We start from the raw sequence: 17840 nt of genomic DNA, 5'->3' as shown, positions 1-17840 counted from the left end.
AAGGAAAAGAAGTATCCTGAAAACAACCCCCCCCCCTTAATGACTAATAAACCACATGCTGCTATCTGAGCTCCTATTGTGCTCGGGGAATGAGCCAATAGACAGACACGCTGGCTGTGATCGCTGATAATAGCCATTTGATGGCAGATTACTAATGGGGTACCAGCATATGATTCATACTCCACACACTGGGGCTGTTGTCACTGGGGGCAGGTTAGGCGTCGTGACACAGAGCACAGAGTACATTGGAAATCTACATATGCACATGGAGTATGATTACATGTATGTTCATACAAAGATGTACCAGTACACAACAAACAACATGAGTGGATAGAATCAAAGTGGGCGAGGTAATACTGCTCCCACACACAGCCATGAAGTACACAAACATACAACATAGGTAAGTGGGTTCATGCGTAGGTGCACAGAGCACACAGACAAAGAACACAGGAATAGTAACCATGCGCACTGCGTGTGTGTTGCAGATGTCCCTGCTGACTCATAGCTTGTTCGTTTGTCGTTCAGCTTTCACAGATTTGCCTTTCTCCCCCTCAACACCATCGCCACCTCTTTCTTTCTTTTCTATTTTTCGTTATTCTGCGACTGGCTCACTCTCTCTCTCTCCGAAGACACTGTCTCCTAGCAACGAAAGCTTTTAGCTCTAAAAATAAAATGGTCGAGGCACGACAAACAAGACAAAATATGATTCAATTGCAGAAACTTGCCAAAAGTGATGGAGTTTAGGCACAAATCCAGTGGAGTTTGGAGCGAGGGGCACGATCTGTCCAAGACGGACCAGCAGAGATCTGTAGCCATTGGTTTCATTGTCACATTAGGTTTATGAGACATACGGAACATGCTTCTGAAGGTGTTAATGCTCATCTCTATGTACTTACAATACTCAAGAAGAGGAGAGAAGAGAGATGGAGGGAGTTATAATAATGCCTCAGTAACAGCCAGAATAATCAGGTTTGTCTGGCGCTGCTATTGGGAGAAAGCGTCTCAGAGTTGTCCTTCAAATGAGTCTTCAAACAGGCTGCAGCACATCAAGGCATCAGGCCGAATACCAAGTTAACTTAATAATCACAATAAGATCCAATCGCACGTTGCCTCAGAACACACACAAGGCCTTTTCATTCACATTAGGCTCATTCTTTTGAACCGAGTAAGAGCCGCACCAACACGTTGATAAAGTGAGAGACAGATCCAGAATGCCAGACAGCGAGGCTGATAGTGTGGCACGCTGACAGATGCACCACGGCGGTCCAGTTGGAGGTGCATCTGTTACAGCTGGTGGTTAATGTAACGTGAGTAAAAAAAGAGTTTAATAGATACGAGAAGGCACGAACAGAGCGAGAGCAAACAAGCAAGAGAGGGAGAGCGAGAGAGAGATGAGAGATACAGGGAGAGAAAAGAAAAAGAAAGGAAGCCGAGAGACGTAGAACTTTGGTTGCAAATACAATCAAACTAGAATAGACAAGAGTGGTCAACAGTCTTGTGTCTGCAACAATCGCCAACGTTTTAGGACGACTTTTGTCACACTAAAGGTCCATCAAAGGTAAATCTTTAGGGATCATTACTGACCTCCAGTTACATTGTGCTGCTAATTAATTGACCATCATAGTATATCACCAGCTGCACTGTTAGTTTAACTGAATGACGACACAGGAGGGCTGACACAGAGCTAGAGATTAGGAAAACAACACAAGTCGGCAAATGAACCGTGTACTTATCTGGCCAGCTCTATACCAGACAAGAATTTCTGATTGTCAGGTGGATGTGAAACACAACACACACACACACATCTCAGGCCTTGCTAGACTCTATATATAGGCAAGTACAGTGTACAAAACCTAATTTACTATTAGCCTGCAGCCATAAGACACCTTTGTTTTCTTTTCCAAAAGAAACAGGATCTGTGAAACAGCGAGAGGTGAGTGGGTGGGGGGATTCAACACCAAGTCCTGCTTTTCTTAGGGACTCCGACGTCACAACAGTGAGAATAGTGTTCTTAATAACTGATAGCCATCATTGGGGTATTGTGCAGGATGCCTGCAGGCACTGAGACTAAACACAAACTGCCTTCTCTGCGTCTTTTACTCTCCCCAACAAGTTTCTTTTACACGCTGTTCCCTCCATCCATCTATCCACCATTTATTTTTCCCTCCCTTCCTCCTATTCTTTGGTGGATCTATATTTAGCAGCGGGAAAGGTCGACCTGTGTCTGTCTACAGGCTAACGACTCAGGGGCATGGAGACCAGCACAGAGTGGTACCAGGCCAGGCTAAATGAGACGTGAGTTGACTACCTACTGAAAAGTGGAGGGGTTTTATCAGCCGTGGGATCAGGACAGCACAGAAAAGCAGGAAAGAAATGAGTACAGAACAGGAAAAGGGGAATCTCTGTTGGGCGTAAACAGGACTGGCCTGGCCAGAGAGTGATATTAGGGGGAAAAACACAAACAAGCAACTGGAAAAAGGAATCATATCCAACTTCCTGTGCTCCACTCATACTTAGCAGAAGCAGATAGTTTTTAGTTTTACTTGCGATCATGAGAATTTGGATTCTGAACAGAAAAAGGCCCAGAAAAGTTGGCACATTAAATCATCCACTGATTTACTAAATCCTTTTCACTTAATACAGAAGTACAAGTTCTAGCTTTTACTGCAAAGAAGGGCAACTAAACTGAGAACAGATAAGTTTTACAAAGCTTGGACAGGGAGAAAGAACTGAAAGTCTTTTTGAATTCAGTGTTCATGTTAAGCACCACATGCCAAGGGCATGACAAAGACCTAATAAAGAGTTTGAAGCTAAATGGTATCTTATTTATGGTAGCTCCAATGTGCTTCTATTGCAAAAATGAATAATCTACAATGTTTGTCATTCACATATTATAATCATATTAACAACACCTATACATAATACAGAATAATAAACATGCTTGGTTGTGGGACCCAGTTTTTAAAAAGTCCAATGAAAACACTAATCTAGGAGCCAACACCTATTTGACTGTGTTTTCAGTTTTTTCTAGCTACTCAAAGAACCCATCCTTTATACCAGGATCACAGCAGACAGACCAATGAGTCCTGTGGCTCAAACTACTGTTTAACAAAGCTTCCTTCCTCATTGTGTTGATCTCATAATTGCTGTTAAAGGATGGAGTTTAGAATGTAGGAGCCAGTGGCTTAAAGCCGGGGAGGAGTCAGCAGAGCAGACGGGATGAGCAGGAAATCAGATGGAAGAGAGGAGAACAAGTGGAAGAGAAGGGTCAGAGGAGATGAAGGACCAGGATCCATCCGAGATCAAAAGAAAAGGAAGATGGCTCTCTGCAGGTGCACAACATGAACCCTCACCTTAGTTTTCACGTCATTCTGCAATTACATAAGGCTTAAAGAGAGACAGGTGGAGACAGACGGACAGACAAATTGGCTGAGGAAGAGAGTGCAGACAAGGGCAGGGAAAGAGAGGTGAACAAAGGAGTAAAGAAAAGAAATCTGCACATTCTTCAACATTGGGCAAGGGCACAGGGCAAGACGGGGAATCAGGGGGAAAGGGAAGAGCCTGATGCCAACAACAAAATGTCTGTAGCTTCTCTGGAGTAACAGAAAACAGGAAGGAATAATAGTGGAAAAGGTCAAGTCAAGTAATGAGGTATCACATCTGTGCCAGTCGAATAGCGAGACAAGAGGCTTGATGTTTCATTTTGAAGTCAAACCTGAGCAACCAGGTGATGCTGTGTTGTTAAAGAGTTGACTTTGTTCTGATCTTTTAAACGTTGGTAACAGCACTGCAGCTGCAAGTCACGATCAGTGAGCAAGCACTGCATGGCTTAAATCAGCCCACAGGTTGTCCACTGGTGTGGTGGATGCGCTCCACCTAAGTGCAACAAAATCCATCTTCAAAATAGCTTGTGCTGTGAACGATGCTTCCCATAGACGGGGAATAATCCAAGATAAACAAATCCTCACCATTTGTGATAAGCAGTTTGAGAGGACAAACAGCTGCACTGCTGAAGTGTGCAGAAAAGAGTTAAAGCGCACAAAATAAAGACGAGAGTTTGACTATTTGTGGCAGTGGAGCGTTTGTGTGGACTTGGGCCTTTGGAGCGAAAACAGTGTATCAAACATCAACTTTGTATCTGAGACAGCCTGTGTAATCTGTGACACAGTGGCTGCACAAACCCTGCCAGACAGAAACCTGCCGTGTCCCAGAGAACTCTGCAGCACACTTGAGTCAGCCAAGGCGGTGATTAAGCCAGCCCTGGCTTGGTTTGTGTGTGTGTGGGTTGAGTTGGTTATTATACTGATATGAGGGGAAGCAACAGTTGCGTTAAGCAGGGCCCTAGTTTAAAGCTGCCTCAGTCATGCAACCGTGGTGACTTGCAGACACGGTTTAATGGCTCCACTGTATAGTTTAGTTTGATCACATGTCAAATGTGAAGATGTTACTGAGCTCAAAGAAAATAAACGTAAACCGTAAAACTCTCCTTCATTGATCAAATTGTTGACTTTGGCCGGTGGAACATTCTCTCACTCCTCATTGCTGTACAAAGTTGTTGGATATTGGTGGGAACTGGGATAAGCCGGTCTGGAGCATCCCAAACAGGCTGAGTTCACTGCTCATAGGATACGTCTGCCCGTACAATAACCCCGCCATCATCACCAGCCACTCTGTTTACAACGTTGACATCAGCAAACCGCTCACCCACCTGACACCATACACGCCGCCTGCCATCTGCCCTGTACAACTGAAACCGTGATTCATCAGGGAAGAGGACCTTTCCCCTGTGTGCCACAGAAGGTGGGCTCTTGCCCACTCACGACGGCAAACTGCAGACAAATCAAGACCCCTGTGAGTATGGCGAGCAGGCAGATGAGCTTTGTGTGATCAGCTGTCTTTGTGGCTGGCCTCAGATGAGCCTGCAGGTGAAGAGGTCGGATGTGGCGTTCCTGGGTTGACGTGGTTACACGTGTTCTGCGGTTGTGGGGCCTGTGGGATGAACTTCCAAAATTCCTTAAACGATGCCGGAGGCAGCTTATGGGGGAGGTATAAGACCGAGTGCGTAGAACAAATCTGAAATGAATTAAAAAATAAATGTAACAATAAAAGTGTTACGTTTGTATCCATGTTCAGGAGAGCTTCTCTGTGTCAGTAACCTGCTCTATCCATGCAAAGAAATGAAGCTGCTAGACAAAAACAGAATGAGATTAAAAAGAAAAAAGGGAATCTCCAATGGAAATGAATATTAGTGTTGTTAATAAAAAAACAACATCTCAAACATTCCCACCAGTGATCACAGAATCCCGACTTCTATCAGCAATCTAAATCTCCAGTAAAGCAGCCAACACTGGAGATTTATCAGCTTCAGGCCTATACTCCAAGAAAAGAAAACAAAAACACACTCACACACACACACTGTTTTGAAACTCGCCTCAACATGTCTTCCTCCCAGACTATGACAAGCCCATAATACATTCAGCTGTAATGAGCTCCTGGATACCTGACTGGAGACCTCATGCTTACTTCCTATAGTCAGGAATGGAATTTGATTTTTAGGAATGTGTGCGTGTTTGCATGGGAAAGTCAGCAGACAGATAATGTTGCCATCCAGAGGTGGCACTAATTTGGTCAAATGCACTGCCACACACACATTAATGTATTCATACAGTACTTGTAGAGACATATCCACTACTCTGACATGTTCACAATAGACTGTCTGTCCTCAGGTTACAGGCTGATGTCCTGCAGTGTGAAGACAGTCGACGTTAAGACCAACAAACCACCCAGCTCATTAGTCAGACAATTAAATCAGTGGGTTGGCTGCGTAACAACATCAAACTGGGCAGCAGATTGGCAGTATGAACACAGAGACCGTCCATTGGCTTCTGGGTCTTTGGTAGAAGCAGTGAAACAAAGCAAATCCATCTGCTACAGGGTCTTGATGCAGATATTGCTTGCGTTTGAACATCTTATGGTAGCTGTTAAATGGAGAGGACGCCGTCTGAGCTAACACTCTGATGGTGGCGGTTACGTGAGGCCTTTTGATTCAGAGCAGGCTTTTATATTTTATTATTAGTGGAATAAAAGGTTCCCTATAAATACTTCTTATGGGCGAAGTAGTCAAACAGATACAAGCCACTATGGAGCTGGAGCGACTGGCTATGGTGGTGGTGGTGTTGGAGCAAGTGTGTTCAGAGAGAGAGAGAGAGAAGATAAATTTCTGGGTTTAAATCTGGCTTCTGTGTTGTGGTTTGGTAGCCAGACTACTTTCATTTTCCTCCAACACACACACGTGGACGCGCACACACACATGCCAATAACGATAAATTGGTGACTTCAGCTGTTGGATTGAACCGTGTTAACACTCGTGTGCAGATACAACACACACACTTCTGTCACCACAGCCCAGAATAGGCCCATGGCTCCAAATCCAGAGTCTTGTACTCCCTGCCAATCAAATTTCATCTCCTACTTTTGCGCTCACCCTCCTTCCCACCCATTATGGCGCTTTCCTTTCTGCATCTTTCCACACAGACAAAGAGGCTCCACTGCCAATTACAAATACTAGGACAACAAGCTCAATGTGCTGGAGGTTCAGTTGAGGGATGCGAACGCGATACGACATCGTCAAGTGAAGACAAACATGTCAAAGTCATTTCACAAAGAAAAAGTTCAGAATGTTGAAGTCAATGGCAATATTTTACTTTTCTGCTTTCAGTCTCTCAACTTCAACACACAAACTGCAGAGAGACAAACAACCAAAGCCATCTTAAACTATTATAACACTTAGGAGCCATCTAGGACCCTTGGTAGCATCCCATTCTTTTCTAGTGGCCCTTCCCTCAGTGAAACCTCATCTTTACCCAACAGTTCTCTAACATATGTTATCGTTCTTGCTACACGGGTATATCTGCTGCCAAGACTGTGGTTCTGACCTGTCAATCTTCACCACTGGGTACCACTTTAGGTGATCTAGGAGTTGTAGCTTATTTGTAGTTACAGTGACTGTAAATCGCACTGGCTAGGATGAGAGCATCCGTTACGTTCTCAAAATGTAAAACAGTGTACCGGGGGACTTTCTACTTGTGTCATGTCTGGGTGCATTAGTCAGTCTTTCCCTATTGGCAGAACTACCGCAGTCTTAATTCCTTAGTCTATTGCATTAAAGTTGGATCTTCCCGTCTCTAGACTGAATGGCTCGTTCGCTGTGTAAAAACATTAAAGACAGAGGCACGACGGCGTCACCGCAGGGAGACGGCAACCCAAATGAGCACACTTGCTCGCTGCAGTGAGAAAATTAAAAGAGTGTGTCTGTGTGTGCATTTCTCTGAGCATGCGTGTGTTAATGCAACACAGACATCACCCATTTTCATTGCATGTGGGGGGTCCAGACCCCTAATAAAGTGTGTACTCCATATGTGTGTGTGTGTGTGTGCGCGGCAGAGTGGGGGAGAGGAGTGAGTGAGTGCAAAAACTGATTTTCCCATTTCAATAAAACTGAGACCAAACTAATTTATCACTGCCATTTGTTTCAGGTTTGCAAACAACAAAACAGGTCGCAAATCTACTTCTTATGGGTCTGCAAACAGACCAAGGCTGAACTCTTCTCTATTTAATACATTCAACATGTAAAACCATGCTGCTGTTCAGGGTTCAATGATTAAAGCATTCCTTCTCAATTTGTTTATTTATTACAATTAGCTCGTTTATCATCTAAGCAAGCACAGACAGGGACGAAGGTACGGGTCCCGAGTGTGTTGGGGGAGATAAAGAAGACAGGGGGGAGAGAAAGCAGACTGAATTTATGGCCTACTGATGGGTTTGACCTGATCAAATGGTGCCATTCTTATCACTAATGCAATTTATAGCCTACCTTCAGCTGAGACCCTCCAGCTGGTCTTACTTACAATGTTTGAAATGTGTGTGGCCGTTGAGAAATTAGACAAATTAAGGACAAATTTTGTTCTGTGTCCCTTCATGATCTATTTAACAATCATTCAGATTCAATTTCACACCAGGTCAGTTACTGCCATTCTGTGTTCTTCCAGCTTTAGATGTTAAGAGTTAACATAATGCAGAGCTATGACTGTCGATATACTCCAAAGGAAATAAAGTCTGGAGTGCTTTCACATGCGAGGCAGCGGTTGTGCGACTAGAACAAAGCAAAGCACATGGCTGTGATTACTGCAGTGTGCTCAGGCTCGCCACCCAAGCTTGTTAACTGCTGCCCAAAGATAAGGTCACCTGCATCTGGCCAACAATGTCACCAGAAGACTTTAAGATTATGTTGTAAACTGTGAAACCCCCTTCCACATCCTCAGCTACACTATCTACCCTCTTGTTCTCATCGCTTTGATCTGCCCAGAGGTGATATATGTGCCGAGGCCCCGTGACTATGTGAAATTGTGCATTTGTTAAGAAAAGGGAAGAGGCGAGTGTGGGCATCTGTGTTAGTGTGGTAACGGAATGAAAAGTAGTAATAAAGTTCACTTTACAAGTATGAGACACACACACACATGCACACGCACACACAGAGACCCAGGGCACGTCTCGACAGCCATGAGTGAGAGAGAAAAACACAGGGTTCCCAACAGACCCATGACTGGAGCAGACAAAACAGACAAAGCTGGAGCAGACTTTAATGGGTCAATCCCCCTCATAAGGTTTGGTCGACACTGAAGGTCCCAGACAAGCCGACCACCGCCCGCAAAGTCAGCAGAACCTTCCTCAGCTCTTGCTCACCTCATTTAGTCAAAACATTACATCATTTACCTTCACTTTTACGCCGAAGCTTCATTTACAGCACTAAACCAGACTATACAGATTCATCAGGTGCAAAACTTTTCTCTACATTTCTCAAAACAGGAAAACCACATTGGTTCCACCTGGTTTGAGGATGTCAGCCAGGTGCTTTGCCAACACACTGTGCAGGTGAGGTGCGGTTGCCTCTGGCTATGGGTGTGAAATGGGCCAGCACAAAGAGACAGAAAAGAAACTGAAAGCCTCCTAGACCAATACGTGCAGAATCTAATTTAATATTTAATATGCCCTAAGTCACTGGGCAATCCTTACTACTGAATCCTGTATAGCAACTCACATTCAACACTGAATAGCTATCAATTTTTAAAAATGCTTGTCCTAGCAGTATGGAGTCGATGATGGTGTAGCTGGCAGACATCTCTCTCTTCTTGCGGAGGTTTGGGTGGTATATTGAACAGTGAGGGTTTGTATAGAAGGGTGGAATGAGAAGTACCCCAGTCTCCAAAATTGTGAAAAACAGAACTTCTGTTCGATATGTTTACCAAACAAGGGATAGAAAACAGTCTGCCTGATGTTTCTGAGAGCAGGTCGCTTCATGTTTTCAATCACCCAGTGTGGGGTAAAAATGCAGGTGCAGTGCCAACAAGTGTATGGGCAGGGAAACTCTGGCTCGCATCGACCCAGGACAAACAACCACAAAACCAAACTGTACTCTTTCTCTGTGCAACCTGTTGGCAGGGATTTCCCTCAGCAGCTCTCGCGGTGGTCCTGTTTACGAAAATACTTTATCTATTCCATTTGTTTTGCTTGGGTACTTTACATTTAGTTCATGCATGACCAGAGCTTTTATCAAAATGTAGACTTCACCCTGCTAACCTAGATGTTGCAGCTGAACTGCCAGACCATAATCCGATTTGACATTTGGGGTATATATTTGCTCTGAAAGAAACTTTCCAACAGTCTCAATGTGGCCACACCTAGTCTGCCCCCTTTCACTCAGACCAGACAAACCATCGTGGTAGAGGCCTATTCAGAATTCATCTGGACAAAAAACGCTGCCAAACCAGCCAGGGAATCCCCCCCCCCCCTCCCTCTGATGCTCCACGAACCATGGATGACAGCCATAACACACGGCCCAAGTCTCCCAACTTGTTTCAGTTCGGATGACTCCAGCCAAAACAATCACAGACAAAGCATGGTCATACCTCCACCTGTGTGTCTCTCACAGTCTATTACTTGAGTTTATTACTAAAACCTCGAAAGCGGCTCCAAGGGCAAATGGTGTGTGAATCGGTCACTCAAGAGTTTTCCACGTTCTGATTCAGAGGGCAATGTTGATGAATCTATGAAGCTTCAGTTATGTGGCACAGAGCAGGGCCTTATTTAACCAAAAGTAGCCAAAATATAGCTGAAGGCACCATAGCTAAAGGCAACAGAAAGCCTTCAATGTGTTTCTAAGCCGTCAACACTGACAAAGTGACATATGAAGACAAGTTTATGTAAAAGACTTCATCAGAGCATGACCCAACAATGAAGCCAGAAGCCCAGTATCCTGTCAGGTGTTGTAGCGATATCTGTCCCACGGTACGTCTTCCTTATCTGCCCACTGAGGCGAGTCATTGGTTCCACTTGACCTGCTCTGTCCTTTCATCTGCTCTGTCAGGGGTCCACGGATACACTCCATCATAAATACTTACAGATATGAAGCAGGCAGGCCGGCTGAGAGAAACGCAGGCAGACGAGAAGCTTTCTGAATGATGAGTGCATTCTTTGGTCTCTTACTGAAAGCTTGTGCAGGCCTTACATTAGATATGACAGCGCACAGATAAATAACCAACCTGCACTTTGTCTAAGCCTAGCCTATACTTCTGCTGCTCAAGAGTGCCAAACCCAGATTCCTCATGACAAAATTACACAGAAGCATAATCCTTAGGAACACCTAGACTCCACACGGCTCCCTCAGCACACTCGTGGATTAAAACAGAGGAATATACGCCATCTCATGTGAAAATGTACATTCATTAACACACTCAGCACAACTGGCAGGGTGTGTGGGAACATGTCAAGAGATTTCCAGAGATGGAACAACCCCAAGCATTGAACTTTTGTTTCAGCCCATCACTTTTTTTCTACACATCATTTGGCACAGAGAAATTAATTGTAAATGTGGCAAAGATCAATTTTAACAGAGGCTTCAATGAGCTTCAATGCAAAACAGCGCTCCAAGACAAATTCTAATGAGCGAAAAGGGTGCAACTCACATTTTCTCTCCAACGGCAAAACTTTCACTCGGCTGCGATTATTGCTTTTCCACCTACATACGCAGCCCACAGCTGCATTTTCAATCCAACGCATGCTCTAATAAGTGAGTTAAACTGCATTCTGGGAAATGTAGGAAATCGCTAATTGCTCTAGAAGCTGATGAAGAACATTGAGTGGAAATGGCTATTATAAACACAAACATAACTCCTGCAGTGGAACATCACACATTCCTAATGCAGCCAGAGCACTGGGGGGATTTTTCCATGAATATGCGAGTTGCTACACCACAACCACAATAGTGCCCTTAAGCAAGGCACTTAAAACTCAACAGCTCCAAGTGTGTCTGCCCAGAGGCTCTAAGGTGGCAGCAAACATTACAGTGTAGCTATAATATTAGTTTCCTAATGTCAGACTTGTTCCATGCACCAACACGCTACTGAAGCTGAGAGACAGGAAAAACTAAAATCCTAACGCCTAGTTAAAAAAGGTCATCAACACAATCTCTCATTTAAACTGAGCTTGATGCTTCATTGCCTCAAAATAAAATGTGTGGCCTCGAATTGCTTTGTTTGTGTTTGAAAGATAACATATCTGTCACCTGAGATCACAGGCCATCACAAAATGCTTTATAGCACTAACTTAGAACAAATTAAACCACTTCCAGAAGGATAGCTGGCTGCCAAGTTTATATAATTAAACCACTGCAAGAAAACTGGATTTTCTAGACAGTTTAAGTGTGATTTAAGGAGCCAAAATGGATGTCTACCAACACTCAACTCCCAGAGAGCTCATCGGGATTTCCTGCGCATGAGGCCCTGGTATTTGTTTGGCCAACATGTCCGAGCTCAGGCAACCTGTTGTCTATTCTCTGAGGTTTGTATGGGTCACCAAAGCCACTGTACACACACGCTTCCAGGAAAAGAGGCCTGTTGGAAGCACCGAGGGATGATTGCAGTAACGCCGACCTAGGCAGCCTCTTGATGACACACCAGAGATATGCTGACGTCACGCTGGAAAGCTTTTTCCAGGGTCTGCTTGCCTGGGGTCGTAGCAGGAATCAGGAATGTGATCAGGCCAAAGTTTGAGTTGACCTGATCACTCAGAGTGTAAAACAGGGGAAATGTCCATCCTGTGAGGAACACTGCCATTTAGTTGACCTGTTTTGAATTATGTTGTATTCTCGTCTAATTGGGTTTGAGAGTTTATCATTTCTCCTCTCATCTTACTGTAGTGTTCAGCTCCCTTTAGAGTCCATAAATAAGCTAAATAAAGTCCAAAAGCGGCAGGACTGAACCACATCCCAGCACGTCGGTTGCCAACACCACTTTTCAAAACTTCTGAGACAAGCAACTTGGCCTCAGCGTGTAGTGCAATTGTGCCGTCTGTGTTGCTGGTGCCAGCAGTATAATTCAGTATATTGGTGAGACAGCAACACAACAGAGTTCTTCCCAAAGGAAATGAACAGCACCATTTTTAAACTAAATGAGTACTTGCTTCATTACCTTTGGACTTATCCTCAGTCTAACCAGTGTTATTAGAGCTATTTGGATCTGCATAAAGACGTCTAGTTGTTCTTCCTGTAATTACAATGGGCTGAGTCAAGTGCCCACAACCAAATGGTCTTCCTCAAGGGCAATTTGGTCCCACTGGTAAAAGTCAAACACTCACTTTGTTGTGACCACACTGGTGTCAGGTAGAGCCACACAATGACAGACATATGGGCAAGCACACGCATGTATGTGTGCACACACATTCATACACACATACATCCACTCATAGTCATAAACAGCAGCCCTGCCCTTACCAGACTTAACACCAGCTAATTGCTCATGTATGGGTCCTTTCACTCCACACACACGCTCACACGGGCTTAAACACACATGCTCACGCACAAACACACAGTGTGTGCCAACATATACTCGCATACACAGTGCAACAAAGCGTGCTGGCTCACTGGCTAGCCCGTCTACAGCTGTGACGTCTCACATGTGGCGCGTTGTTGATATAAGGAGTAACACAAGTGGAAAATTGGAGCTGGTGGGGCCAGACTGCTGACTTCCTGATAGGAAGACAGTGGAGGGTTGACCCATATATATATATATATATATATATATATATATATATATATATATATATATATATATATATATATATATATATATATATATATATATATATATATATATATATATATATAAAATAGTCAGCAGGCTGCAGGACCACGGGAAGTACAGACAAAAGGTCTGTGTCGCTGTGTGCATAATTGAGTGGGGATATAAATCAAGGTTATCCAGTGGACTGTTTTGATACTTGCATGGGGCTTTAACTCCATATCGTACTGAAGGTACTTTCATAGCAATGGACCTACTTAAGAGGATACACACTTCATTTAGAGTCATAATTCACCAATGTAAAGGAACAACTTTATCTCAACTTTAGCTCAATCAGCTGTGGTGTCTCTACAGATAGGACATTACAAAGGCAGAATTTTGAGTGGCAGTGAATGTCCAATGAATTTTAAATAGTCAGTAAGGGGGATTATGTCGCAAGCAACATGCAAGCAGCTGCTGACGTGTCCTTGAGCAAGACACTGAATATCCCCCCCTAAGGAGAGAGGCCCGTGTAATGTACTTGAAACATCACAGGACTGAATTCCCATTCTTGACCTTACTCGAGTGTCCTGATGTCTGCCTCTCTTCCATTTGTCCTAATATCTTCTCTGTACACCAATAAAACACACATGGTCTTAAAACATTTATAACCAATTAAACCTGAATAGAAACCAGGAACAAATCAGGTCACATTTAAAAGCCATGAAGACAAACAGACTAGATTCCTCTAAAAAAAGTAAGCCAAACAATGTACAGCAAAGTATTCTGAGACAACGCAGGGCAATCCTCTGCTACAGGGACAAAGCAAGGCGGTCTGATTTTAAAACCAAGCGGAAGTTTGGCACTAACCTTGCTAATCTGATCCCCTGGATAATGGAGGACATTGGGAGAGAATGCAATGTTCAGACGTCCAAAATAGGCCACACTGACAAGTTAGACCCGGTGCTACTCTAAAAATGAAATGGCCACGCTTGATTCGGATTCTCACAAAGTGTCATTTGTAAAGATTACAGTCTGGCTGCAGGAAACGTGAGTAATGAAACAGTTTCCTGGAGTTGAGAACTTTTATTTGAATAGTTATGCCCCAAGGAAAAACTATTCTTTGTCAAATACTAGGAGTAAATCAATTATGTATGATTGCCCCTTAAGCCTGCAGTTTTTCTGGATGATTAACTCAAATAGAATAAATAGGTTGTTTTATGAGTCATAGCGTGCAATTGTCACCATGCTGACAGTAGGGAGAGTATTTCAGAGATATGATCACCATGAGCGTCTACAAAACACCTTCTAGGTTGATTCTGAAATATAAAAAACACATTTATTCATCTATGAACCTTATGTGTAAAATATCTCCGAGTGAAAAGGGCTAGTTGTGTATCTGTTTAGTCATAATTGAGATAAAGACACGTGATCTGCTGTGGCAAGATACTGGAGCTTTGCCTGGGCAACATCACCACACATGCTCCACTCTGCTTAATGAATCTGACCAAATGATTCAGTACACCTTGTTCTTCTTATGAAGTCTAATTCAAGCCTTACACCAGCTTGGCAAAAACTGTAATACTATCACCTTTGAACCCAGACCTGATATAAGAGTCAAATGGGTTTAATTACACATTTCCTTGCAGAAAATGCACACACGCTGATGAAATATTCCCTATTTTCCTGATTAAATCACACTCTTGAGCAAGGAGGCACATGACCTGAAAGGGTTAAACCACTGAAACTAACCAAAACTCGACTCCAAACAGATCAACAGCGGCACTAGAGTAAATTCGTGCGTTTCATCCACGGTCTCCATTTGCAATAGAGACGCATTAACATCTCCACACTCGCCCATGCTTACAGGAGAGAGTCCCGGTGGGAATAGCCTCCAAATCCTGCTTGACAATACCACTCACATCACACACGCATTCCCAAACTTACTTCAACTAAACATTTACGCTTTTTCATAATGCGTGTAATTTACGCAACATTCCACAAACCCGTTTAGCTTGTTTTGGTCGTTTATTTGGCGTTTCTCTAGTAGTGAAACATAATGGATAATCGAGACTTTGATGGTCGCGATGCCCCACTCTTGTAGTCAGAACATGTGGGGACTGAGATTTGGAAAGTTGACTTTATTGTGTCGATTTGCTCAATCTATCGTGCATCTACTAGATCTTACACATAGTGTTGTTTAAAAGGTGCATTATTGTTTACTTGTGTTTGTTATCCTCTCTCCTCTCACCCTGGCAGTAAATAGCTCGACACAGTATTTCGGAAATAAAAGTTAAAAGCCACGTAAATGCAAATGAACGCGACCTCGTGGTTGTTTCGACTCCGTGTCGTTAAAACACGGTGCAGTCTTGAACTCGTCTCGCTTTCTTTGCGAACTGAAACAATAACAAGTGAGTTGGATGGATTCAGTCAAGCGCCATCATTTTGTCACACTTTCCGCGAGCGCAGAGTTGGTTGGTTAGCATGCTAAACCGCTAGCCCCCCGAAGCTAAGCGCTGTTGATTCCATTTCCAGAACAAAAACAGTTGTGTTTGTAAAAAAGTTTGTGTCGCGTGTGTGGTCGTCATCTTACCCGTGTCTGACGGGGTTTTCATCGTTGTCGTCTTCGGTAAGCTGCCTCGGCCCGCGTCCCCGCCGGTTGGTAACTTTAGACTTTAGTTAGCTAGCCTGGTAGCCAAGTGCGCTAGCGGAGTTAGCAGTGACACCCCACTCCTTCCTCCGGTGTTGTTCTCACGAGCGGCTCGTTAGAAAGAACCTGCGCGGCGGAACAACTCGACTTTTTAACTGGACAAACCCAAAATAACTTCTTCAGAGTGTCCGTTTTATATCGAGACATCCGAGTTTGCTTGAAAACTTTTGCGCCGTAGAGTTTGTTGTTTTGTTTTCTCTAAAGTTCGGGGGCTTCAGATGTGAAAAGTTCCCCTGAGCCTCGGGGGGGAAATCCAGCCGCCCGGGTCTGAATGGCGCAGGTCGAAGTTTGGGAGAGTCGCGCTGCTGTCGGTTCGTCAGGGAGCAACGGAATGCGGACGAGTCTTAAAATTTCATCCCATTTGTTGCAGCCGTGTCGCATGGTCGAGTCCTCCTCCGCGCCATCATTCTCGCCAACAGTCACAGCAGCGGCGCGTCGGAAAGGGAACAAAAGTACCAAAGCGAACTCTCTTCTTTCTCTGCCTCTCTCTTCTCTCCGGCACACTTTTTCTTTTTCCACTCACTCACTCACTTCGTGTTCTCTCTCGGCCCCCCCTTCTTCTGTCGGGGTGTCGTGTTTCGCTCTCCTCTTGCCACACGGGGCCGCCCACGCTGACCCACGGAGGGAGGGAGGGAGAGAGGAACTCAACGCCCACTTGTTGACAAAGATCGTCTATGTTTTTGGGAGATTTCTTCTTCTCCTCCCACCTCAATCGTGACCTGGGGAATGGATATTAGAATGTGTTAGTTTGGTATCAACGTCCGATATTCCACATATGTTATTACTTGGGCATTAATGCTCAAACATCTAGCTGATAAACTGCCACTTCTTTGTTGTATTTAATTAAGCACAAAGCAACATGACTGGTAAAAATCTGGGGTAAACATTTCCAACCAGGCTGCTGTGAAGTGACGCACGATTTTGGATCAGATTTGTGTGTGTTCACGACATGGCTGCATTCAGTCACGATGGTGCTAAAAGTACCACCCACGCAGCCTCACACACAGTCACGTCTAATGTCACTCCACCATACACTCCGGACAGGCGGGATGAGTGAAACGTCCCCTCTCTTTGATCGCGCGTGACCTTGTTTCATCTTTATTTCGTCCATAGAGTGTGTCATCTTCTCCATATATGATCTTGGATGAGGACCAGTGGCTGCTGCCCGATGCTGCCTCCACATTGTCGCCCCGCTCGCTCCCGGTTGCCGCGTCACGGCGTTGCTGTGGAGACCCTTTACCGCCGCAGGTGAGGAGAGGCGCCGTGTTTACCTGTAAACTGCGGCAGCGAGGCAGCCAGGGAGCCGCCATCCGTCATTTCAACCCGGGGCAGAAAGGAAGGAAGGGAGGAAAGAAGAAAGGGCCAATCAACAGGTGTTTTGGTCCCACAGAGATGGACGCTGGCTGGGTGAGACTGGAATTTACATCGAGCATAATTATAAGAGGACATCGCCTGTAGCCTATCAGGCGCTTATTAGCATTATAAGCACCCACCACACACACATACACACATGCGCGCTCACGTCTTCTCCCACACTCCTTTCTTCATCTCTAATGAAGGGCCCTGCAGCACTTACATCAGCTCTGAGGAGGCAGGCAGGGAAGAGAGGGAGTTGAGAGAAAGGAGCGGTAATTACTGGAGAGCAGCAAACGGGCTGAGCTGAAGAGCGGATGGAAGTGAAGAGAATAAGTGTAGATTGTGCTTAGGTAGCCTTTTTTTATTCTTTCCTTCCACCCAATCAGTCGTCACGCTTGTTGCCTGTGCTGCCGTTTGTCCTCCCTCCATCTCCGGCTCTCCATCTCCCTCCTCTGCTCTCCTCATTTACTTTGAGTGGCAGCGTGTGGGAAGTGAAGGCCAGCCGGTGGGTGAAGTGTTTCATGTGTTTGTCACAGTGTCACCATGGCACATGCACACACACGCACACACTCTTTCTGCAGAGGCACAATAACGTCAAGACAACGGAAAACACCTCATCATCGCAAACAATGTTTCCTCACCCTTCGTTCTGTCACATCACT

The 17840-nt window shown here is 44.6% G+C and overlaps 1 protein-coding gene across 1 annotated transcript in view; it reads right to left on the bottom strand.

Annotated features, from left to right (window-relative positions):
• erf (Ets2 repressor factor) overlaps window positions 1-16448 on the bottom strand; it is a 28265-nt gene extending 11817 nt beyond the window's left edge. Inside the window, exon 1 of the mRNA XM_076139147.1 lies at window positions 15706-16448. Coding sequence (XP_075995262.1) covers window positions 15706-15727 — 22 coding nt within the window. The 5' untranslated portion in view covers window positions 15728-16448. The remainder of the gene's footprint in view (window positions 1-15705) is intronic.
• Window positions 16449-17840: the final 1392 nt, after the last annotated feature.

Source organism: Genypterus blacodes, unplaced genomic scaffold (assembly GCF_046128005.1).
Source record: "Genypterus blacodes isolate CSIRO-AG114 ecotype Tasmania unplaced genomic scaffold, CSIRO-AGI_Gbla_v1 ptg000438l_1, whole genome shotgun sequence".
In the NCBI taxonomy this organism is placed as follows: Eukaryota; Metazoa; Chordata; class Actinopteri; order Ophidiiformes; family Ophidiidae; genus Genypterus; species Genypterus blacodes.
Note: the sequence above shows the minus strand (reverse complement) of the source record. Positions and strands in the feature narration are given on the sequence as shown.